At 48.4% G+C, this 24,195-nt stretch overlaps 1 protein-coding gene and 1 long non-coding RNA gene across 7 annotated transcripts in view; one reads left to right on the forward strand and one right to left on the reverse strand.

Moving 5' to 3' along the window:
- Window positions 1–24,195, forward strand: part of LOC118301237 — a 1,055,945-nt gene that overhangs the window by 233,270 nt on the left and 798,480 nt on the right. The gene's annotated exons all lie outside the window — the stretch shown is intronic.
- The window catches only part of pard3ba (par-3 family cell polarity regulator beta a), a 121,917-nt gene continuing 110,733 nt past the window's right edge, over window positions 13,012–24,195 (reverse strand). For both annotated transcript variants that reach the window (XM_035629808.2, XM_047330717.1), the window contains one exon: window positions 13,012–14,499. In XM_035629808.2, the coding sequence (XP_035485701.2) occupies window positions 14,091–14,499 (409 nt within the window). In that variant the 3' untranslated portion in view covers window positions 13,012–14,090. The remainder of the gene's footprint in view (window positions 14,500–24,195) is intronic.

Consider the following 24,195-nt stretch of genomic DNA (forward strand, 5'->3'; position numbering starts at 1 on the left):
CCCTCCGGCCTGTGTTATGTTATGGTGATGGTATGTATCACTGGGTTGTGAATGTGCAGGGGGAACTGGAATAACAGAATAAAGGAAGGTGGATGATAAGTAATGGGAGGAAAAAATGACAGAAGGAAAGAGAGAGGAAGGAGGAGAGAGAGAGAGAGAGAGGAAGGAGGAGAGAGAATCAAAGTATGAGGAGAGAGAAACTGTCATATCCCCACTGTAATAGGGGAAAGGGAGCCTTTGCTGATTGGAGTTGCCATGGCAATGGTTGGCACCTAGTCCACCTGTGTGTGTCTGTACTTGTGTTCATGGTTGTGTTTGTGTGCTCTGGGTTGTGTGTGTGTATGTGTGTGTGTGTGTGTGTGTGTGTGTGTGTGTGTGTGTGTGTGTGTGGAGGTGGATTTGAATGGGGGGGGATTATCAGTGTTGTCGAAGGCAAATGAGGTAGGGGACCAGAGAGGCACAACAAAACGAGCCTGCGCCGTGGAAGGCAAACACACAACCAGGAGAGAGAGAGAGAGAGAGAGAGGAAGACGTGTGCGTGTGAGTGGGGGCATACAGAGAGGGAGAGATGTTGATCTTTTACACCGAAGCTCTGGCAACGTTGTCCGCGACCGTGACGCGGCGACGCGCGTTGGACTGATCTGATCTGAGACGGGAGGAAAGAAAGAGTCGGAGAGAGACGAGATGCCGGAATGGAAAAGGCGCGAGGGCCCTCGGACGACCACGCGTGATGGCGACTGTTCGTCCAAATCTCCAGGCGGCAGCGCAGTTGCCTGCTGTTTAGATGCGATCTTTCCCCAGCCAGGGAGTCCGGCTCAACTCAGCCAAGTTGGAAAGACGCAGCGATGAAAACGATGAAAACAAAAAGAGCACAACTCAGAACACAGAACAAGTGAAGGATAACCTCGAAAACCTTGTCCGTAACAGAGCTGTGTGAGCATTTCGTTGCATCTTTTCGAACAGCGACACACAAAATGTGAACCACACTGGTGTGGGACATCAAAACGTACACAGGTCACACTCCTCCCCGACAGGCACGGAGTGAAGCCAGGCTCATTATTTTCAATGCCAGGGTGCGGGGCGGTTAGCGTCTAAAGGTCGCGACAATATGCCTCCTAATTGTTTTTCTGGGGGCGGGGTCACAAACCTGTTTGTGTAAAGCCGGCGCCTTGTCATGTCGCACTCATTATTAATAATAGCCAGGGCACCGCGGAGACTCGCGGCCCCGCTCGGGGGTTAGCGCGCCGCCCGGACTCGAGCAAGTCGGACTTCCGAACTGGATGTCGTGCCGCGGAAACCCAACACGGCCACAGAACGGAGGACGAAGTGTTGCTCAGACAAGACAAGTTTTATCCGAATCAGGTCAAAATTTGTGGCAACAACCTCCTAATTATTACACTTGACGGGGGGGGGGGTTGATCGTGGTTTTGTGGTCACAGATAAATCTTTAATGTCGTTTGTTATCCTTAGCGAGCTTCCATCTTCTCATCCACCGTCGCCGAGACAACTCCTCGCACAGTTATTACACTTAGAAACTGATTGTGATTGCACGTTTTTTTATTTTTTATATTCAAAACAACGAGGGACGAAGTGACGACGACAAACCGCTCATTTCGCGCGGGGGGGCAGTTGCAGTTTGCCTCCTGAATTCCTGCAGAGTAAATACGACAATCTGCCTGAGCCCCGTTGTCGTTTTCGCTTCCACCTCAAAAATCCTCCGCCGCTGTGGGAAAAGAAAAAGAAAAAATGCTCGCATCCATAAATCATTCACTTGTTGTTCTGCAACCCAGATATGGAAGAGGAGTGGAATGCATCGCCGTTCACAGCCTCCCGTCCCACATCATATCCGTCTGCTCGGCTCGCGGCGACTGTGATAGGAAAATCCCGGCACCAGTTTCCGACTTCAGTAAATGTCAGTCTCTCGGAGGTCCGTGAGGAGAGAGTTCCCACACCGTGATAATTAGGCCGAGGCCAGAGAAGGGGCGGGCTAAAACTGGGATGTCATTTTACAGCATTTGCATGTGTGTGTGTGTGTGTGTGATGAGTACATGTGGCGGTGGTGCGGAGGGTAACCGAGCCAATCCACAGGGCACAATGGACCGGCAGCTGCTGTAAACGATAGCAAGGTCATCACCACCACAGCCACTCCATCAGGACCGAGTGTGTGTGTGTGTGTGTGTGATGGAGACGGAGGAGAGAGTTGGCAATAAGCGTGTCAGAGAGTGCCAGCCATGCTTCCATCAATTCCATCGAAAGAGCACTTTTCCAACTTTCCTAATGAAAAGCAAATGACGCACATTTTCCATTCAACTTTATTAGAGGATAACACTATATTTTCTCACGCGGAATATATGGAAGGCGTTAAGGTTTTCGGTGCTGATGCGCCGCCGCGCTCGGCCTCCCTGACGAGACGACAGCCGAGTCAAAACAAGCCAAAACAAAGCGACACAGAGGTTTGACGTTGTTCGTGTTGCTATATTGTACGTCACGTTGTCTGGAGCCTGGTTATGAGAACATCTGGGATCACAGCCAGAAACAGCTCATCATTTATGTTACTTGTCTGTTTCGCTGCCCGTTCAAAGCGCGAGCTGTTCACTGACAGTAGCAAAAAAAAATAAATATATATTTTTGGAGTCAGTTTGTTCCCTTTCCGTTACATCTAATGTGACACGTCTTGATGTGCGGAAAAAAAACAATCCTGGCTGGCGTGTGAGAGGGGTGTGAAGCAGAGGAACAGGCTGCACCACGAGGACTGAGAGCTCTGACAACCAGGCAAGTGGCTCTTATTCCACAGTGATGGAGACTCTGACCCCCCGGAGGGTCAGCTCTCGACTTCAGTTGTTTCCTGTTTGCTGAAGAAGAAAATGCATAACGTCTGAAAGTCCCGACTATTAGCTCTGTGCATTCAGCACAGCTCCGCACGCTTAACACACTCCTACAATCTATCTGGTCATGATGTCACGATGACACATCGGAGGACCTGATCAGGGCTGTCATTTTCCATGACATTCCCATTTCTACTAAATCGTTGCACAGCACCAAACAAACTGCGCGTCAACTTTCAGTATACAAACAGAGAAAGCAGGTTATAAGCAGGTTATTGACAAAGTCACACGAGTCGCATTTATTAAAAATCTTCCTGCGACGCCCTCAACGTTCTCGATTTCCTTCTGGTGCGATACATTTTTATTTTAATGAATGATATTCTCCTCAACAATAGCAGCCCTTTTTGCTCGCCGCTAAATATCTGACGGGCTCCGCCGATTTCCAGCCGCTGATGTGAAGAGCTAAATATGGAGATGCCATTAGCGTGGGCCAAGGCAGTCCCCGGCTATTATCTTAGCAACGCCATCTCGACATAAACATTTCGGAGGCAATTAAAGATTATAGGCGTGTGTGTGTGTGTGTGCGTGCGTGCGTGCATGCATGCGCGGCTGTCAAAGAGCAATTAAGGCGACAATGTCCTCAATGTGGTTCCGGACGGCTCATTTTCATATCAGAGGAGATGGTGATGCCTCGCAATTTGATTAATGTGTTTTCCGGAGGACGTGCGCGACGGGCGGGGGACGTATTTGCAAAAACCCACGCGCTAAAAAACACGCAGACGCAAACACACGGAGATGAGATGGATGAGAGGCGGTAAATGGCTCCTAATTGATGCTCTACATCCTTTGTTTCATTATTTACAGGCCCGCCTCATTATTCTAACATTCCCAAACTCCAAGTACGCCGCGGCGCTGCTTCCATGATGTAAACAAATAAAAATAGAGGGGGCCCAACTTCATCATTATGGGAGGATGGTGTGTGTGGTTGTGTGTGTGGGCAGTGGGGTATAAAGAGAGTCAGTTACAATGTGCGGGGTTGAGCATTAAGTGTGAATGTTAATTCATGCACATGGGTGCGTGATCTCCCTTTGCTCGTGGGCAAGGGCTAGGACGATCAGAAAATGCTTATTTTACGTGACAACGCAGCAGAGGTCGTCTTCCTAAAATCTCAGTCAGGAACAAAATAGTTAATCTGACAAAATAAACGCAAAAAACAAGTTAATGACACCGCAAGTGTCCGACAGAAGTATACGCACACACTCTCCAAATACATACACATGGTTCTGTTTTTATTAATCGTCACCGTGGGTATCATTACCTCTTGTTTTACGCGCACAAAGGTCAAAAACAGAGGAACAGAAGATTTGGTCCGATTTGTGCCGTACGATCGCACAGTTCGGCGCCACAGAAGCCTCCGTTCTCTAAACCATTACTTCTTTAGAATGAAAGGCGTTAATACGTCTCGCGCTGCCAATAAGGACCAGTAATCTGCTCTACTTCCCTGCCAGCAGACATCGTATATACGAGCAGGCGTAGTTTTTTCCAAATGATGTAAATGATGTCGCTCTGGAAGGAAATATGAGGCGGGGAAAAAAAGGAAACCTGTTAGAATACAATATAAGTTAATGAAAGGGTTTAAAAAAGAGTGTGATTTTTTTTTTTTCCTGTGGGTTCGATCACATCTGGGTGTGAGTGAGATCCCATTTTTCTGATGTGTGTGTGTGTGTGTGTGTGTGTGTGTGTGTGTGTGTGTGTGCGTGTGCGTGAGGCACGTCGGAGGAGGCCTTGCGTGAAGCAGGGTGCTGTGCCAGACTCGCCATTATGGGGTTGAATCTTGATCTAATCCAAAGAGTTAGTGGCCTTAAATAGATAATGCTCCTGTACTGGCGTCCAGTCACTGGGGAGGCTGAACATATGCTACATGTGAGAGTGTGTGTGTGTGTGTGAGGGAGGGAGGGAGGGAGGGAGAGAGGGAGAGAGAGAGAGACAGAGAGGGGTTGAGACTGTGTGTGTGTAAATGTACAGGGGTAGACAGCTGAAACCAAGCCAAAGGCAGAACGGCATGCCTGTAGCATGAGCAGCGAACTTTCCAGAGTAACTGAGAAGCCCAGCTGGTCTCCACAGAGCAATGTAACTTTAACACCAGGGCCCAGTTGTCCAGAGGTAATCTGATCAGTTTCTCGCCTATCAGATCGGATTAGAATCCTGAAGATCGGTTGTTAAGAAAAACGAAACGAAAAAAAGGTAAGGATTCGAAAATCGTGTTATTCAAAACTTTTCGGCAGGTCGGGGACACATAAATCCCACACCCTGTTATGATATTGCATCTGCTGATGCCGTGCAGGACAATACAGGCAGGTTTTTTTTTTAATAAATTGCACGCTCTCCATGGTTCCACTCACGAGCAGTTAAGGCGTGCAAATCATCTCCTCACAACTCCACTTACGCGCCCAGTTGCACATCGTTGTTTTGCGATGAGCAGCGTTGAAAGCGTGCCGCTGCCGCCCAGGTGCGTTTGCTGCAGGAAAAGGGCAGACGAGGGGTCCGACTGTTAAAAAAAATAAATTGATAAATGGAAGAGACGGTTTGCTCCTCGTTTTACACGGCTGTTCACTGCTGGCTACTCTACCCGTTGTTCTTGAGATATCTAGCAGTAGCACCACATCAAAACCGGCACCAGGTGGAGGATTATCTGATCCTGGACCGGAAGACGTGGGATCTCCAAATCCAGATCAGTGTGAGTTTGGGATCCGGGAGCCCGGAGGGGCTGAGCAAAGACCTGAGGAAGTTGAAAACAGCTCAGCGATGACAGACTGAGACAGACAGATGAAAAACAAAACAAGCGTGAGGAATGCCGGGTTCAAGGCTCAAATGATAGAGAGAGAAAAAAAAAAAGAATACCTGCCAGAAAAACAAAAACTGGAGTGCCCTGTCAATCACAAGCCCCTCGACAGGCACGGCGCAGGTGAGCCGTAGTTTAACTGACACACACACTGACGAGTCAATTACAGGCCGGCGAGGCAGAATGTCACGGCCACCCGGACACTAAACCGGCGGCTTAACCTCCTCACGCCACATCAATATGCCTCGGCGGAGAGGGAAGGAGGACGAGGAGGAGGAGGCGAGCCTGGTTGCTGCAGCACATTCGAGTACGAACGTGATAGTACTGACGAGGGAACTTAGAGGATACTTCCATTTCACCCAGTGGCTGTCGTTAAAAAATTCAATCCTACTCCATTGTGAAAGCTGCAAGATGTTTGGAATGTGCACACACACACACACACACACACACACACACACACACACACACACACACACACACACACACAGTGGCATACATTTAGACATACATATACATATACAGTGAACACTCAAGAGGATGGACAGGAAGTGACTCGCCCCTCATGGACACACCCACAGGCCTTCACCCCTCCAGGGTGTCGCTGCTGTGCGTGTGACATGAGTCAAGTCAAGTCAGCCCCCGGCTTTCGTGAGGCCGGACCTTAACCTTTAACAGCATGGAGTCCGAGTGACTGCCCACACACACGCACGCACACAGGGAATCCCCCCCCTCAGCTCAGCCCCCTCCCCGCCACACTTCTCCCTCTGAAGTGGGGTGGACTCAGATAAGGCGTGTTATAAAAACACACTCTCTCGGAGGGGGGTCAGAGCGAGAGGGTCACACATCTGTGAAGTGTAGAGGGGGAATCCACAGAGTGAGTGGGTACGGGGAGTCACATCGAGTGTGTGTGTGTGTGTGTGTGTGTGTGTGTGTGGTTTATTTACTAAACTGGACAGTCATCATTTTCTACATTTGCAAGGACAAAAGTTTTTGCTCCATTCAGGGTGACTGTACTTTTTTTCTTAAAAAGTAAAAGACACTACAAAATGTATTTTGCATGCTTGTAGATTTAACATTATTGTGTGTGTGTGTGTGTGTGTGTGTGTGTGTGTGTGTGTGTGTCGCTCTTATTTCCTCCCGATCACAGGAGCTTATCTGTGGACTGCAAAGAATTGGGGGGAGAGGAGTGACAGAATGGAAAGAGGAGATGTAGGAGAGAAACGGAGAGACGGACGGATGGAAAGTCAAGCTGCGGAGTGAGAAGGGCAGGCAGTTGGTGTGTGTGTGTGTGTGTGTGTGTGTGTGCGTGTGTGTGCGTGCGCGAGTGCAGTTGTGGCAGCTCGACTGTTATGTCTAGAAAAACGGCATAATGGAGGGGCAGGCACATTCAAAATGGCTCAGTGAAACTCCCCGATATACCTTTTTCTTGCTTCGTATCGCATGACTTGTCTCTGCAAAAAGAAACTGTCTGAGCGAAGTGCATAACACATAACAAATAAACGATTATATGTCAGACGTTGGTGCCACCAGAAACTCTTTTTGCGGCGACAGAGAGAAAAAACTTCTTCCAGTGTTCTTCTCCTTATCCGCCGCGGGCTGCAGCTCTGGTGGCGAACAATGGCCTCGAGAAAATGAGCTAGAGATGGAGACAAGATGTCCACACACACACACACGCGCGAAAGAAAAAAAACGGTGAAAATGCACACACGCTCGTGGAGAAACTGCAACAAGGGGAAGTGAGTTCGTCTTCACTGCAGCGAGCGTCTCAATTAGCCACTAATTGCGTCGCCTTAACGAGAGGACATTTCTTAGCACTAATGAAGCTGGTGGCAGGAGCGAGAGCGAGAGTGCGTGTGTGTGTGTGTCACTCGCAGCTCCAGCGGCGAGGTGTGTGTGTGCGTGTGCTTTTTTGAAAGACAGAGAAGCGGAGATCTAATGGAGTCGGGTCCGCAGCTCATATTCAGCGAGCTGGTAGGCATTCTCTGGAAGGAATGCGTGGATGCATTACACTTGCTGGCTGCGACCGCGACTTTCCAGCGAGGCTCCACTTTGTCTTCACCCTTATCTAACCCGCACTGCTATGGTCATCTCCGCATGTCCGCCTGTTTGTCACGGCTGCACACACACACACACACACACACACACACACACACACACACAGACACACAGACACACACACACAGACGGACGTGTGACGTGAGAAATGAAACTCCACTTGAATGAAATATGAGGGGAAGTGAGAACATCATTTTGACGAGTGATGAGGGACAGACGGACAAGGCACCTTGACCCTTGGTCCACTTCGACGCTACCCATTTTTCTTTTACGAGCGACTAAAGTCGTGTGACAAATTGGGGAAAATAAACACTCTTTAAGATCAAGTTCTGAGTGTCACCTGGACAAAACAAATCATCGCTCTGCTCGCTTTTCACTGACACATAATATTCACCTCACAGGCTCTTGGATCAAACTGGGAAATTGGTGTCGGGTCCCCGGGAAATCTTGACCTTTGGCCTTTTAACCCACCAGGACAAATAATGCCTCCCCAGGTGTTAAGTTTTTTTATGAGATTGTTTTTTTCACCCTTGGAGGCTCACAGGGAACTAAGCAGTCTCTCTAATTCCTCTGCGGGATCGGCACTGTTTCCGATCCGGGCCGAGCTCGGCCGGGCCTAACGGGAACACACGACACATTTTACCCCCCATCCTTTTCCCCTGCCGTTCCGGCAACCCAACACCCCTGACACAAGCTCACCCCCAAGCTCCCCCGACTGCCAAGCAAAACACCTGGCATCTGTGTGAGAAGGCCGCCAATTTCACAGCACTTGCCAGGCAGTCAGCTGAGTCTGCGCCACACACACACACACACACACACACACACACACACACACACACACACACACACACACACACACACACACACACACACACACACACACATATTGGTAACGTGTGTGTGTGTATGAGAAGGCAGAGCGATACGGATGTGCTGTGTGTCGGCCTGAGCAGAGAGCAGGTGTGTGTGTGTGTGTCAGAGACAGCAGCCGAACGACATGAAAAGCACCTAAGAATATAAGGACTTAGTATACAAGTTTATGAGTGTGTGTGCATGAAAGACAGCTCAGTCTGGACACGTGCACGTGCGCACATGCGCACGTACACACACACACACACACACACACACACACACACACATTCACACATTCACACACTCACAAAACCACAGTTTGGCATCAGCGGAGCCTCTGGAAACATTTATAACTTTATATGCACATGCACGACCACACTGGTGTGTGTCAACCTGCAGGCGGACACATTTGTACTGAATGCATGTCAAGTGTTGGACAAAGTGCATATATATATATATATATATATAATTTGATATAGTTCCAGTGTCTCCCTGACATTGATGCATTTCCCTGTTGCATGCTTCCTGGCTGTAATTGTGTGTGTGTGAGTGTGTGTGTGTGTGTGTCAGAGGCCAGGGCTGGTGCTGAAAGCCTGATGGATGGGGCCCAGGGGTCACGGACTTCAGCTGTTGTTGGCCACATCACGAGCCGGTGAACCACACTGGGGAACTGCACCAGAGTGCGGAGCGCTTTTTTGGGGTGTTTTTTTGAATTGTCGGAGTGATCGGGAAAGCCGAGAGTGTCGTGGGGAGATATAAAGGAGAAGATTGGATGCCAGGCTGGCAGGGGTGCAAGAGGGTGAGTCTGAGTTGCCTCAGCCTGGGAAGCAGAAATGAACAATGCCGTCCCCCGTCATCCTTGGAGAAACTAACAAGTGGAAGTCCACAGGGAACAGGCCCGTGGTGTCACCCCCACGATGTTGCATCCACAGGCTCACTGAATGTGCCCATGTTCTTGATATCCAATGAGAAAATAATATCTCAGAAAGCGGAGGAAGAAATGCCGTGTGCTGCTCACTGAATATATTCAGCACAAGCGCTCACCACACTGAAGTGATACCCGCTGAATGTGATGCAGATGGCCATCCAGCTGCCTGCTCCCGACACCTCACTTGATACCAGCGTTGGTTTAAAGAGTAAAGGCACTTCAGTATTTTTCTTTTAAAAAGTAGTTGACAGAATATGAGATGCTCAGTGAAACGGCCCAGAGAGAACGAAAAAACCATCCCGGTTTTCTCCATAATGGAATGTATGAACCTATCATTGTTGCCACGACGATGTCATCAGCTCAGAAGGGGGGGGGGGGGGGGGGGGGGGCTGCTGTGCCATGAGCGGTGCCATGAGCGGCGGCTACGTTGCCATGGCGACGGTTGGTGTAAAAGATGGTGGGCTGGTGGCTCGGCTGCGGTGTGTGGGCGAGCGGGAGGCAGCCGGCGAGCCAACATTGCTTTAAGGGTAAATATGGTCCAAATGAACCGTGTTGCTGCTGCCGCTGCATCGAGTCGGTGAAAAAGGAAAGAAAGAAAAAGAACATCAAGTAAAAAAAAAATGGATGTGTTAAACACAGCACACGGTGAAACCGAGCAAAGAATATTGCACAGGATATGAAATTATTTCCAATATCAGCGCGAGCTGTGGAAATTCAATTTCACAGCTCGTGAACAATATTAAACAAACACGCGGGCTGAAAGGAGCCCACTGCGACGTGAACGACACTGTATCAAAAGGCTACACGGCGGACATGAAGAGGGAATGAGGAGGGTGAAGGGCAGGCTAACGGGTACCGGCAATCCATAACTTCACTTCATCTCCATATTCAGGCCGTTTAAACTGCACATTAGCCACCAGCTATTCCCGTGGCCCGTCTCAGACCTGCGGGACGGGGCGGCTTTCTAATGAACTGTATAATTAAATGAGGAGCTCCCGGCTCGGGCCCCCGCTCCGACTACTCTCGACTCCCGAGGACGAGCGGCCCTAACGAGGGATGAATTGAAATGAATGGCGGTGGGTGAAGGACAGAAGGACGGCGGGGCTAATGCGGTGGAATGTGCCTTTAATGAAGAGGACGGACGGAAAACGGGAACTGTTGGGGAGGGGGGCGGGGGGTTGTCGAGGTCACCGTGGGCGCCAGCCCATACCTTCATTCTGCAGTGGGACGGTGTATAGGCCCCGACACCAACTATCTACATGTACGCCTCCCTCCATCTTTTTCTGTGTGTTCCTCTCGCAGCTCTTGTCTTTTCTTTCAGAGCGGCGGGGGCGAGAGATAACTGCTTCAGCCCTCGACTTCTACCTCCACCCTCCCCTGAGCGCGGCTTTTGACTGACACATGCTAACAAGTTATGGTGTTCGACAGGGGTGCAGGCTGAATCGGCAATGCTAAGAGAACGTAACCAGGGAATCCCCCCACACACACACACACGCACAACTTGTGGTTCATTGACGGCGGGAACAGCGCGTGCTTCTGCATTTCTTTCTTCGTCAGTAACTGCAACAAAAAAGGAATCTAGGCTTACGAGGTGTCAAATTCATGCAGAACCCCCCCCCCACCACCACCTCTGCATAACACAAGAAGAAACTGAAATTTCAAAAAACACAAAAAAGAACTGAACGGAATCATCAATGAGCCCCGACAGAGGGAGGGCTGCTGTGCAGAATAGACAAATAGATTTTTTTAAGGAAGGGGCACGGTCTTCCTCGAAATCAAAGGTCATTCGGTGGGAGAGGGAAATTTCTCCACATGACGAGAGTGTGTGAGCCGATACGAGGCATTCAAATATTTGCTCTCAGCACATCGGCGGCCGTGAGCGTGTCCGTCCGGCCTGAGTGTGTGTCATGTGGTTGGTTGAAGAATCTCTTCTAGACGGCCATGAACAAAGTGGAAACACTCATGACACACACACACACACACACACACACACGCACACACACACACACACACTGTAACTGATTACACAAACTGTTGACGTTAGAGCAATTTGGGCGAGACGCACGTTTCCAAACCGAGCGGCCCTCGTGGTGATTTCCAGGCTTTTGTTTAATGGCCATTATACGCAATAAATTCTCGGGATGTTTCACTTGCTGTTCTTTAATCGCCTTCTGGCAGCACACTGACCGCAAGCACTCGGGAGGAGGCCGCTTCCTGCACGGTTCTTCTTGACAGAAGAACGGCGAACAGCCGGTGGAGGCGTCTCAAGTGCTGACAAGTCGCTGCGAGGACGCGGCCGCTTGCTGAGCCACAGGAAGTATTTTCCACACTAGTTACTGTTGGAACCGTGGCGCATATCTGTGTGTGACTCTGCCCTACAAACTGATATTTTCTTATTCTTATTTGTCCTTTATTCTTACTCTCTATAATCACCTTTACTTTTGGTCGAGCCTCGAGACAGCTGTTGACAAATATCTTGTGAGTTCCACATTCTAATTTTCAGTTTGAAGCCAACCAGTCGTCACATGGCCGTTCAAATTGACCTTTAGCTCTATCCTTTTGTTTTGGGGGTAAACTTCTTCCTGGTAAAATCTCCCATTAATGCAACGATTTCATCAGCTGACACTCAAATTTATGTGCCTTTGAACGCCTCTCGGGGGGGAAAAAAAGGGAGCTTTCAAAAAAAAAAGTTCCCCGCTCCTAACTGTATTACCACGGCATTACCATGCCGTTATCGTGGCATTATCAAGGCACGGGTAATGCCTTCTTTCTTTATGCGTCTTTCAAAGTGTGAAACGTGACTAAAATACTCTGGAGGCTAAAATTAGCAGCACTTGCATCGGTAAATGTGCTTTAGTTCTACGTCTGTTACAACAAGCCTTCGTTTATTACCGTCAGATGATCAGATGGCTCGTGCCTCGTATGAAGCAGGTTATAGGCTCACTGACGTCGCACTGACTGTGTCTGGGAAAGCGTTAAGTTGCCAAGAATTGCTTAAAATAAAAAACAATTCACCAGCCGTCTGTGTGCCCTGTGGCGGCTGGCTTGAAACATCTATTCCAGCTCAGACGGACGAGACAGAGCGGCAGAGGCCTGGCCCCCGTTGGCCTCGGAGATAATTAAACACCAACTGATAGAAAAAAGAAAAGAATAAAAGCCTTCTTCACACCCTAATTATTCCCCATTTCAAGTCTAATTTCACCAATCAGTGCCATCTTTGTTTCTGAGAGCAAGTCGGGCAGTAATCATTCTTCTAGTGGAGATTTCCCGGACTCTTAATTGTTGAAGATGATTTAGTCATTATCAGAACACGGTGGCGACTCTTATCAGTCATCTCACAGGGCAAAAATTCATCCGGAGATAGTGCTCCGCGAAATTAAGCTGAATACCGCGTTGAATATTTATATAAGTGATGACTCGTGGTGGATATTTGAAATATTGTGTTATCCCGCTAGTTAGTTGAATGAATGAAACAGAAATAGGATGAATCAATTTAGTGCTGCACAGGATGAAGATTTCAAAAACATTTAATGCAAAGTGATTGTATGTAAAAAAATTATTAAAAAATCATGTACTTTTTTGATATAATGTTTAATTCAAACCACCATTGACACATTTAATGAGATTTTTATTGCACTGCCTTCAAGCAATGATATGTTAAATGATAAAATGTTTAATTAAACTTTCTATTAGCTGCACATTGTAGGAGAAGTCGCACAGCGCACGTTTTGGAGTCTGCTCGGCGGAACAAGATGTTTACATCCCGTCAGAAGAAACGCCACAAAAATATTACATGTATAAACTCACTCGCGATGCATTTATACAGTTAAAAATATACGGTGAATGTATGAGCCGCGTCCACATCCGAATAGTCAAGGGCAAAAAAATAAAATAAAAACAATGATCCAGAGTGATAGCAGGACATAAAGGAAGTCGAAGCGACAACACATCAAGGACAAAGAGACACTTTGAAGGGGAGTTATTTCCTTTTCCTGTTTGTCGACTCAACTTCCCGTGTCTCTTTTGTTATCACAGTCGGGGCCGGTCAAGGTGATCCCGTTTTTACTTCCTTTCAAAAAAAAAAAAGCCAGCTTGTGCAAAAAAAATGCCAGGCGGCAACGCCTCCGTGCTCAGTGTGCTGGAGTAGCGATAATTCTATACAACATATGGCACCAAGTCTGTATATGTACTCTGTGTAATTGACTTACATCCCTTCACTTAATTTCATTTCTACATAATAAAAAATATATCAATATATGATCCTGTGAGTATAATCTGTTCATGGACACATTTGCAAACGTATATATATGTACACCCACATACTGTCTCGGCCCTGACTGCTTGTTGAATCTGCCCTGGCCTGTGAAGACAGTTATGACCAGATGGTTCTGAGAATAAGTCTCGTTTGAGCCTTTCAGCTGGTCACTTATTAACCCTCAGGGTTCCTGATTAAATAAATTAATATGGCAAAATCACACTTATCCACATTGGCAGCCGGGTTGACAGCGGATATATATATATATATTCTGAGCTATCAATATATTCTTGAACCCTTTTTTTGGGGGAGGTGAGATGAGGGGGCTACCTTTTACACTGCACCTATCACTGGGTTCTTCCGTCTAGGGTCTGGCTGTCTTTCGTCTGTGTAGCCGTAGCGCTCGGGGCTGGCGTAGCGCCCGCCTCCGACCGGGTATCTCTCTGGGCTGGTGTAGCGGCCGGGGCTGGCCGCTCCGCCGCCGACGGCTTCGTAGTAGTGGCGCCCTCGGTGACCTGCGGTGGGAGAAGGGGGGACGTCCTGCCTTACTGCCGTGCGGTGATGCGGTCCTGCCTGGGGAGACGAGGGGTAGTAGCGTGGATTGCTGGACTGGGGGCCCGGCTGGGGGAGTGGCACACGTCCGGGGTGGCTGGAGGCGGTGAAGTCGTTGTAGTGACTGGGGTAAGCGGTCGGATCTCTTGGCACTGGTCTGGAGTGGGTGGGGTAATCATACGGATCCCTCCTGAAAGAGCAAAGTTGTGAGAACATAAATAAATTGCAATTGCATGTCGACCAACTGTACCTGATATTAGCCTGGAGCAGGCCTACAAGACACCATCACTTACACAGACACACACACAATCACACGTGAACGTACTGTATGTATGCTTGAGTATACAGTAAGTAAATATTGAACACCGGTTTAAACCGGTTTGGAGAAGTGGACGTGCCGGCCCTCCCGCGCGATTAAGCCTCCTCCTGTTATTCAGTTTACGTGGCGAGGCTGTGGCCTTGGCAGGGTCGAGTTGTGGGGGGGGGGGACATGGATGGAGAGATGCCAAGAGATAACAGCAAATGCCTCGGTAAGCATATATGAGGTTGTGTGTGTGTGTAGGAATGTGTGTGTGTGTCTCAGGGGTCTGCAGTAACGAGGCAGCCAGCTGGAAGTCTCCAGTTCCCTCCCACTAGCTTTGGGTGATTAGGGGCTAAACCCCTGGGTAAGGCGACACGCGGGCCTCGGGGTGACGGAGGGAGAGGGAGGGGGGGAGAGAGAGAGATAGAGGGAGAGGGAGAGAGAGAGAGAGAGAGAGAGAGGGAGAACTTGAGAGAAAGTCAGAGGGGGGGAGAAATGAAAAGGGAGGGCTGCTCACCTTTCACGGGCCCATTCAAATGCTTTCCGTCTTATGTGCTGTTTTCCAGTTCTGAGTGACACACGAGTCACAGGGCAAGTAAACGGATCTAAGATTCAGGTCTTCCCCTGGCCGAGCCGTGAGGGAAACTCTCCTATTTTTAAAAGCGGCGATCTGCAAGGTCAGCATCGTAAATGAAAACTTTTGGCATCAAGTGTTCTCTCTCTCTGCATGTTAACCCTTTATTGCCACCTCTAAGATCACAACAACATCACTACCCACTTGTACTTATGCTCACTAGGCACCATCATCCTGGCCAGATGTTAAAAAGGCAAAAACAAGTAAAACAACAGAACTTCAACAGGGCTTTTGAAAATATTTTTTTCTAATAGCAATATTCCATTTTCTAAATCTCAGGGAGTGCCATGTGCACACGGCTGGCCAAGAAACCGGTGGAATTCATTGTTCCACCCATTTTCCATCTCGATTATGGAAAACTGGTCTCTCGTACAGATCGCCCAGAAGAAACTCGGCCAAATGGTAAAGTGTGTAAGTTGAGATTTAGACATTTGCTTCCCACTCGTCAACAATGGCTCCCGCTGTAGTTATTACACAGAAGCCCCGAGCTTATAGCCTCTCCCTTGTTCTGCAATCGTATCCGTGTGCCTCCTGCGTCCAGTCCCCCCGAGTCGAGAGCGGCACCTGTTGACTGGCCAATTAGAACGACTCACTCAGCACAGATTAGGTCGCACACAGCTCAGGCGGCGCGCGTCCGTGCTCGTGCGTGTGAGCAGGCTTCCCCTCGAGGATATTCGCGGACTGCAGTGATGTAGGATTTCTATATGTGTGTGTGTGTGTGTGTGTGTGTGTGTCCCAGTGTCCCAGATATCAGTGTGTTTTTCTGTGGGGCTGGGAGGCCTGACCACCCAAACGGAGCAGTGGGGCAGGATACACAGGTGGTCCCATGAATGAACAGCGCCGCCTTGTCCGTCAGCGGAGCAGTTAAGGCGGCAGTCGCACATGCATACACACGGATAGAGACACACGGACGCATTGCAGAGACTTGAGATAAGGAAGAAAAAAATGGTTGCAGGAAGCAGACAATACCAAAAAAAAAGAAAGAGAGAGGCATAGATAGAAATCGGAGATTTCATATGAAATGAAGACGTAAAGGACACAGAGGCAGATGTGGAGGGAGTCTGGGCAGAAACGATCACAGTGAGGAGTGGAAGAGAGAGGAAGGTCAAACTGCTCATTAATCCAGATTAAATGGTGAAGGCCACCGGGGGAGGCACAGAGGAGGAAAGAAAGAGGGATGGGGTGATAGAGGGATCGAGGAGGGGGAACACCTGGGTCCTGGGCTCTACTCGCGGCCCACCCAAACAGACAGGAACCTTCACCAGCACCTCCCCCAACACTCTGCTATATACGTTTCATTTCAACTTGAATATCCATCTCCCCTCCTTCTCCATCACCTGTAGGACCTCTCCCCCAAGTATCCCTCTGTTACACCTCCAAGCACTCTCCGGTTTAAATGTCTCTTTTCCTCCTTTCTCATCTACGGCACCACATTAGCTTCCCCAGAGGTATAAAGAAAAACAGAAATCCACATCTGGAGTAATCCAGACAACGTCCATAGGCTCATTTCTATGAATTAATCAATAACAAGATCGATGCACCACACTTAGTCTGAACTGCACCACAACAGCTTAGGTGTGAAAGCGACCCTGAATACTTTCTTTCTTCAATTCCCTGGATGACGAAGTGCCAAATGATTCGGGACAAATTCCATTAGTGCCACGATACTGAGGTCTGGGCGACCCCTTGACCCTGCCATGACACGGGGAAATAGCCGTGGTCTAGTAGTTGCGCATATGGGAGGATTTACGGTTATTCAGGGAGTGAGTATCCTACGTTTTTTTTGTGGACACTTATTTGACCTCATCTTACCACCCAGTTTAAAATGTGTAAGGTGTTGCATAAAAGAAAATATAAGGGGCGGGTTCAGAGATATCGTGGGTAATAGCGTGACTACCTGCAACCATATGAGTGTGTATCCGGCCCGGCAGCTGGGGGATTAGGGGGTCCATGGGCCTCAGTGACCCACGGGGAGTTCCTCATCCCTGGGTCACGCAGCTGGCTTCAGCTTGGTCGGGAGATGGAGGGAAAGTGAATGTGTTCGGTCTGTGTGTGTGTGTGTGTGTGTGTGTGTGTTTCTGAAAACTTGAAAATTCCCTTCAACCATGTCAAACGGCCGCAATATTTGAATCTGCCATAAATTATGATTTAACTTGGCGGAGCCGAAGGAAAAAAATTCCCAGCGTTCGAGTGTCTCAGGAGCGAGTGCATGGGCGTGTTTGTGTATCGTAAGTGTCAGAGTGAGATCTCCCTGTTTACGTGTTAGCTCACTTAACTTCTTCAGCGAGCTAAGGCTGCTGTGTTATCGTACGGGAAGATGAGCATGGGAAAGAGGGGACGAGTGAGCAGGACAAAGAAATACAAACACACACCAGAGAGGAACACAAGGTCTGAGAACAGACATTGAATCACGGTACAAAGGGGGAGGACAAAGATTGAAGATAATGGGGTTTGACCATTTATGAACCCAGATGTAAGAGAACACATTGTGTACTAGTTCACATGCCTGCTACCAAGAGCTCAGCGTTTGAGTTACAGCTTTCCCAAGGACAACGGGTGGAAATGTTCCCTCCAGGACCGTCGCTTTTTTGACTTGCACAAAACCTGCCAAACACGGCTGATTACTGCCGGATTAAAATGTTGGTTGCCTTCGGTAATCACAATTAAACGGAGCTGTGCCAGTGCCGCTAATCTAGTCTGAAAAGAGCTTATGACAACAACAGACATAGAGACAGTAGGTGTGTTTTCATTCAGCTGTCACACCAGTTTTTACGGACATTTTTCAAATGTCGAGAAGAATACAAAAATCAAATGCAAATTCGATGTTTCGCAGGGCGACGTTGAAGCACGTAAATAAGTGAAAAATAGAAAATGGAAGGACTTTGAACAACAATTTAGTACTACAGTATTACATATATTCATTCAGTTGTTCTGTTTCCACTTTGTGAATTGCAGAAGATCTGAACGGAGAGAAAACGTGAAGAACTCGAGAGGCAATACAGGAAGGAGGAAAAAAATAAGAGGAGGAGCAGGAGACGGGCAGTGAGACAGACACCCGTCTGTCCCTCTGAGGTCTATATGGAGCAGCAGTGCAGGGTGTGATGTGAACCACGGGGACCAACCAGAGTGGAAAGCTGTAATGACACGCCGTGTAATACATCTGACTCACACCTTCAGAACATCAACACCACACCACCACACTCCCAACCAGCCTCTCAAAGTGTGTGTGTGTGTGTGTGTGTGTGTGTGTGTGTGTGTGTGTGTGAGGGCAAATTACAGACTGAACATTACATACATATTTATATAGCCTACATGTGAATGTGTGTGCTGGGAGGAGTGTATATGATTACATGCTCAGCAGTGAAAGAAAAATGTGTGTGTCCATCTGGGACTTGCGAGAGTGTGTGTGTGTTGCCATCGAGGCAGAGCTTCCATCTTATGACAGTGAAGAATTTGGGTGTATGGTGATCGTGTGGCAGATGGGAGTTGGGGGTGGTGGTGGTGGTGATGGGGGGGTGTTCTGGGGGGGGGGGGGGGGGGGGGGGGGGTGTTACGCTGCACCTGCCCCTCGGAAACGGAAGAAGGAAATTAGTGACCTATCCTGGTCCCCCCACACACACACACACACACACACACACACACACACGGCCCTCATAAATGCTTTACACTAAACAGCTGGAAAGCAGCCATGTGTCTTCATCAGCCAAACACACACACACACACACACACACACACACACACACACACACACACATCCTGCAAACTAACAAACAGGCAAACACCGGTGAAAACATAACCTCGACAACTGTGTAAGCGAAATCTCAAGAAAAATTGAGTACAGTTAGAAATGCAGGAGCATGCACATCTCATGCGCCGGCAAAGCTTGTTTGTCTTCCTTTGTTCTCGCTCATGCATAAAAAAACAAAATCAATGCAGATGCTCCGACACTTAACAGCACTCACCTAAATGACATTAGCACATTCAATTTATTAATGTTCCGATTGCGAACGACACAGAGAACATACAGACGCATATGCAGGCACATCTGCCGGCGACGTGCTCACCTGTGGCGGCGGGGGCAGATATGCATTGCATGCAAAATGCATTAATTGCTCCGCAAAAAACAAAACAAAAAAACAGCTGCTACACCTCACTGTCAACCGCTCCCACGCATGCAGACATTCATATGCGTGTGTGCGCAGATTTTTCTGGGGTAAAAATGTTGGATGTGACAGGGTTTTCAGAGGCACCAGGGGTGCTACAAAACATATCTGTATTTACCGTATTCAACCTGTGGGATGAGGTGGTGATAATAATATGTAATGACATTACAATAATCAGGGACATATCAGAGGTATAGGCAGGCAGCATTAAGGGCCTTGTCTAAGGGCGCACAGAGCCAGAGCCAAAACCTTCCCCTGGCCTGAAGCTGGCGTGGTCATCAATTATTGTAAAATATGTTTATTTAAAACATGTAATATAGTACATTTAGCGAGCTGACGTGTCCATTAGGGTATGATGCATTCTCCGGATTCCCCAAATTCATCCATGTCCAAACTCTGCGCACACACACACACACACACAGTCGTAGCCACTAATGGTTCTGAGCTAGCCGAGTACGAAGACGCAGAGCAGGCCCCGGCCGGCTCCGAGGCAGAGGAAGCCATTAGCCACTCCGGCCCTGGCCGCCGAGGCAGCTCCGCTAATCAGACCAGCCTATGTCAACAGCGGCGGTGGAAATTGGCTCTCGCCTTAAGACTCGCGTGCCTCGTCTAAGCGGGCCCGTGTTTACACTCGCGGCCACTATATACGGAGCTACTGACAGCGGGTGTGTACAGTATCGGTGGCGGGCGCGCCTGCGATGGCGGAAGCTTTGGGGCTGGATATGAGAGGGTGAGGAGGGATGGGAGGCACCGGCCTGGACGTTGGTTGCGTTCTCATAAAGCTCAAATGAAGATTTAATGACTCATTCATCATTTTTTAACTGATGTCATGCTTTGCAATTACTTTACTATTTATTCAACATCCACATTCATTTTTTATAAATATTATTCCAGGGATTTGGACAAAATTGAAAGACATTAAGCCTGCTGCTCACATTACAACAACGAATGCCAGAGCACAATAAAACAAAAAGCTAAACTTGTTGGACAGTTCTCCAGGAGGGAGAGTGATCATGTAATAGAAACGAGCAGCGGAGTAACTGTTAATGACAGAAACAGATGGGCTTTTCTTTTTTCACATGATGCAGAAACTGTGAGGCTCTCTCCTCAACTCATATTCAATTTCTCCGATTATTCGCAGTTCAAACTAGGTTCACCATATTCCCATTCTATTCTATTCTATTCTGGGCAAACACTAGACCATTTGAATTCACGGTGACTCCCGCGTTTCATCCACAAAGCCGCCCGTCCATCTGCATTTGTGGACCCCGAATTGTGCATTTGCGGGTTGTCTCTCAGACTCGTACATGACAGTCTTTGTATTGCTCGCTGAGCACACGGGAGCACTGTGGCCTCAAAGTGTATATCTCTTGGTTTATTTATAAAGCAATGATTTCATTCCCCCCCCCCGTACATACACAGGCCCGGGAGACTGCGGGAGGGAGGGGCGGAGAGGAAAAGGGATGACGGGTAGCGAGATCCGAAGAGACGTGAGAGAGATATAAACAGAATTGACAGAAAAAAAGGGGGGAGACAAACGGATTGATGGAATCGAGGCAAAGTGCCGAGAACGAAAAAAAAGTTATTGTAAACAGGTAAGAGCCGGGGGTGCCTCAGCTGCACGTGTGTGACAGAGCCGGCTAAAGCCCCTTTCATTTCTCACCGCTGATTCCATTACGCTCTCCGGCGTCTGAGCACAAACACCGTTAGCTGGGCAAACACCGCCGCCGCCTCGGCACGCCAACGGGGTCCGCTCCCTCATATAGAACCCGCAAATAAGGAAAAAGGGTCACACAGCACCTCTCGGGAAATCTAACCAAACAATCCGCCCATTGCTTCAGATGCTCTTGAGCTGCTTATTTAAGGATAAAAGATCACCTCTGGTCCTGGAAAGACGGGCCGCCAGCTGTCGTGTGGGGGCAAACGCTGAGAAGCTATAGCGCGACTCGCTGAGCTCTCCACAACCGAGGGCATTAACTGAGTTACGGAGACAATATAACCCTAACTGAATTGGTCGAGTTTAAAAGTGAGTCATTCGACAGCCGGACAGCGGCGGGCGGGAGAAACAGCTGATCACTTCTGAAGCTGTGAGAAGCAGGTTTGGGGCTTTTTAATAAAGAACGCGGCGAGAAAAATACGATTTCTCCACTGACCTCGCAAAAGCCAAACCGCAGGACTTGACAATAACTCGGCGATAAAATGATAACGGTCCTCCGCAGTAGGTGAGGCCGTCCAACCGTCAGAGGTGGGAGGGACATTTTAGGAGCTTATTTACAGTTGACAAACATCAGACAGTGAAGCAGAAACGAAATGAGTAAATGTGAGCAATTTTAGACGGGGATTTTCATTTTTATTGCTCCTCTCATCTTTCCCTCATTTATTCATCTGACTCTGATCAAAGGATTCTACTCTCTCTAAGCATCGCTTATTATTTTCCATTCTGTGTCGCTAGGTGTGTCCACTCTGGACGTGGCTCATTAGGGGCCCGAGCGAACGCCACCAGGGTGAAAAGGTTCCTGTGCTGAGACATGGCGGAGAAAACCAAGTGGCTGTAAGTGTGTGTGTTTTCAGGAGGGTCAAATGAGAGTCCTTAAGGGACACTTTCCCACAAACCAGAGGATACTCAAACATGCTGAGGACAATCAAGACGCTGCCCCCTGCCTTTTTTTAAGGAGGGGGCAAGGAGCGCCTCAAAGTCACTCCTCAGACGACGAGAGGGGGGGGGGGGGGTGTTTCCTGAGAGCGGCGGACACGCAGGGGAAAAGTCGTGCATGATGGAGGGCTTCATGAGAGCAAACTTTTTAGATCCACTTAAAATCCACTTAGACATGTTGACCAGAGTCGCACTCTCCGTGGGTCATTTCCGTTGTCCAGATGTGACCGGAGCTCAGCCTTTGGTTCGGAGACCTGCGCTCTCTCCGACTCGCTGGCCATCGGCTGCACATTAATCAGCCAATTATCAGCCCCTGGCCAGCGACGCAGCCGCTCCAAACCTGGCCCCGCTAATCCAATCACCTTGGGGAAGTGGGTCAGGGGGTGCTCTGATTGGATAACCCGAGGCCGGGTCGCCACGCACGTGACCCTGCTGCTTTGAATTGGTAATGATGTTAATATTCTCCATATGGCCGTGTGTGTGTGTTCACATTTGTGTGTGTGTGTGTGTGTCCCCGAGCACAGAGCCTGTCTGGAGGCTGAGCGGTACCCGCAGCATTAATGGAGAGGGAGGCAGGAGCCAAAGTAGCACTATCACCCTCCCTGGAGCAAACCCCTCCACGCTGCCACTTCCAACCCTCTCTCCAAATCCTCTCTTCCCAGACTTCAGCCTCTCTTGTTGGCTGCTGTGCAAGCAGCCCTCGGCGCAAAGTCCCAGGCTGAGGTCCACTTTTTCTTTTTTTTGTGCCTTTTTTCCATCAGTCCTGCTACTTTGGCATCCACTCCGTCAGGTCCAAAAGGAACTCTTGATTTGAGAGGTGAGAACAGCCAGACAGATCTGGGATAATGAAAGCCGCAGCGTGGGCCGCAGGACTGCGATGGGAAATGTTTTTCCAACACAGTGAAGAAAGCGAGGGCCAACTCAGACTTGCCCGTCGGTTTCTGTATTCCTCAAAGCTGCAAAAAAGTCTGAGTCACAAACTAATATGAGTAAAAAAAAAAAAAAGGCTTTCACTAGGAAAGCTATAATGCACATGGACTGAAATTTGTAATCGTGCCTCGATTTTATCACCGTTCTTCAAATTCTTTCCTTTCCTTTACTGTACTCTCTCCATACGTTCTCCGCACACACACACACACACACACACACACGCGCACGCACGCACGCACGCACACTCACCTCCTTCACTCCCACCCCTCCAGCTGCAGCCCCAGTCGGCTCCACACAAAGGCAGGCCAAATGTATGCTAATGAGAGCCAGGCCAATGGTGGAGCCGCACTCATTTTGAGAGGAAATGGCTTTCAATAATGGCGGCCCCCGGGGGGATTTTGCACAAAGTTCAGCTCCACTTTGAAAAATGCATTCAATTCACTGCTGTGTGCGCTCTCTCTCTCTGTCTCTTTCTCCTTTCCTCCTGTCCCCCCCCCCCCCTCGCTCAATAGAGAGAAGTAGAAAAAAAAAAAAAGATTCCCGGAATATATTTGTGTCCCCTCCTCCTTTTTTCGCTTCTGTGGTTATACTAGTGGGACTGAGGAGTCGTGATTTGTCTTTTTGTGGAAACATCAGAGACAAGAACACAAGCAATGAAGGTTTGAAATCGTGTTCACACTCTATCTGGCACTTTTGTCGCCTCTCGCTTTTGCTCTTCTTCTCGCAAATGTCTCGAGATTAAGCATGTTAATGGCACCATACGCATTTCAAACAGATAATATACATCAAAGAGGAGATAATCAACAGTTAAACGGCAACGAGAATATTTTTCTGGAGGTTACGAACATTATCTGAACATCACTTGTCATGTTCTTATGAGATCGAGAACACGGTGGCTGCTACTTAGATGTTTTATGTAAATCTGAAACATATGAGTCACCATTACATGTATCAGAGTCCAATGTAACAGCTAAAATACCCAGTGTAGTTTGCAGATGATTTTTTAAAATTTAAAATGGTTTCTTATCTATCGTTCGGCAGAAATAGGAGGATGCTCAATCAAAAGCCTCTTAAAGCCTTTTTTAAATATTCTGGGTTCACAATTAAAGGATTGGAAAAGTACTGGGAACTCAGCAGAACAGCACTAATGGTGATCCATTATAATTTTAATCCTTTTGTCATAAAATCCTCAGAAAACAAAACAA

Source organism: Scophthalmus maximus, chromosome 1, assembly GCF_022379125.1.
Source record: "Scophthalmus maximus strain ysfricsl-2021 chromosome 1, ASM2237912v1, whole genome shotgun sequence".
In the NCBI taxonomy this organism is placed as follows: domain Eukaryota; kingdom Metazoa; phylum Chordata; class Actinopteri; order Pleuronectiformes; family Scophthalmidae; genus Scophthalmus; species Scophthalmus maximus.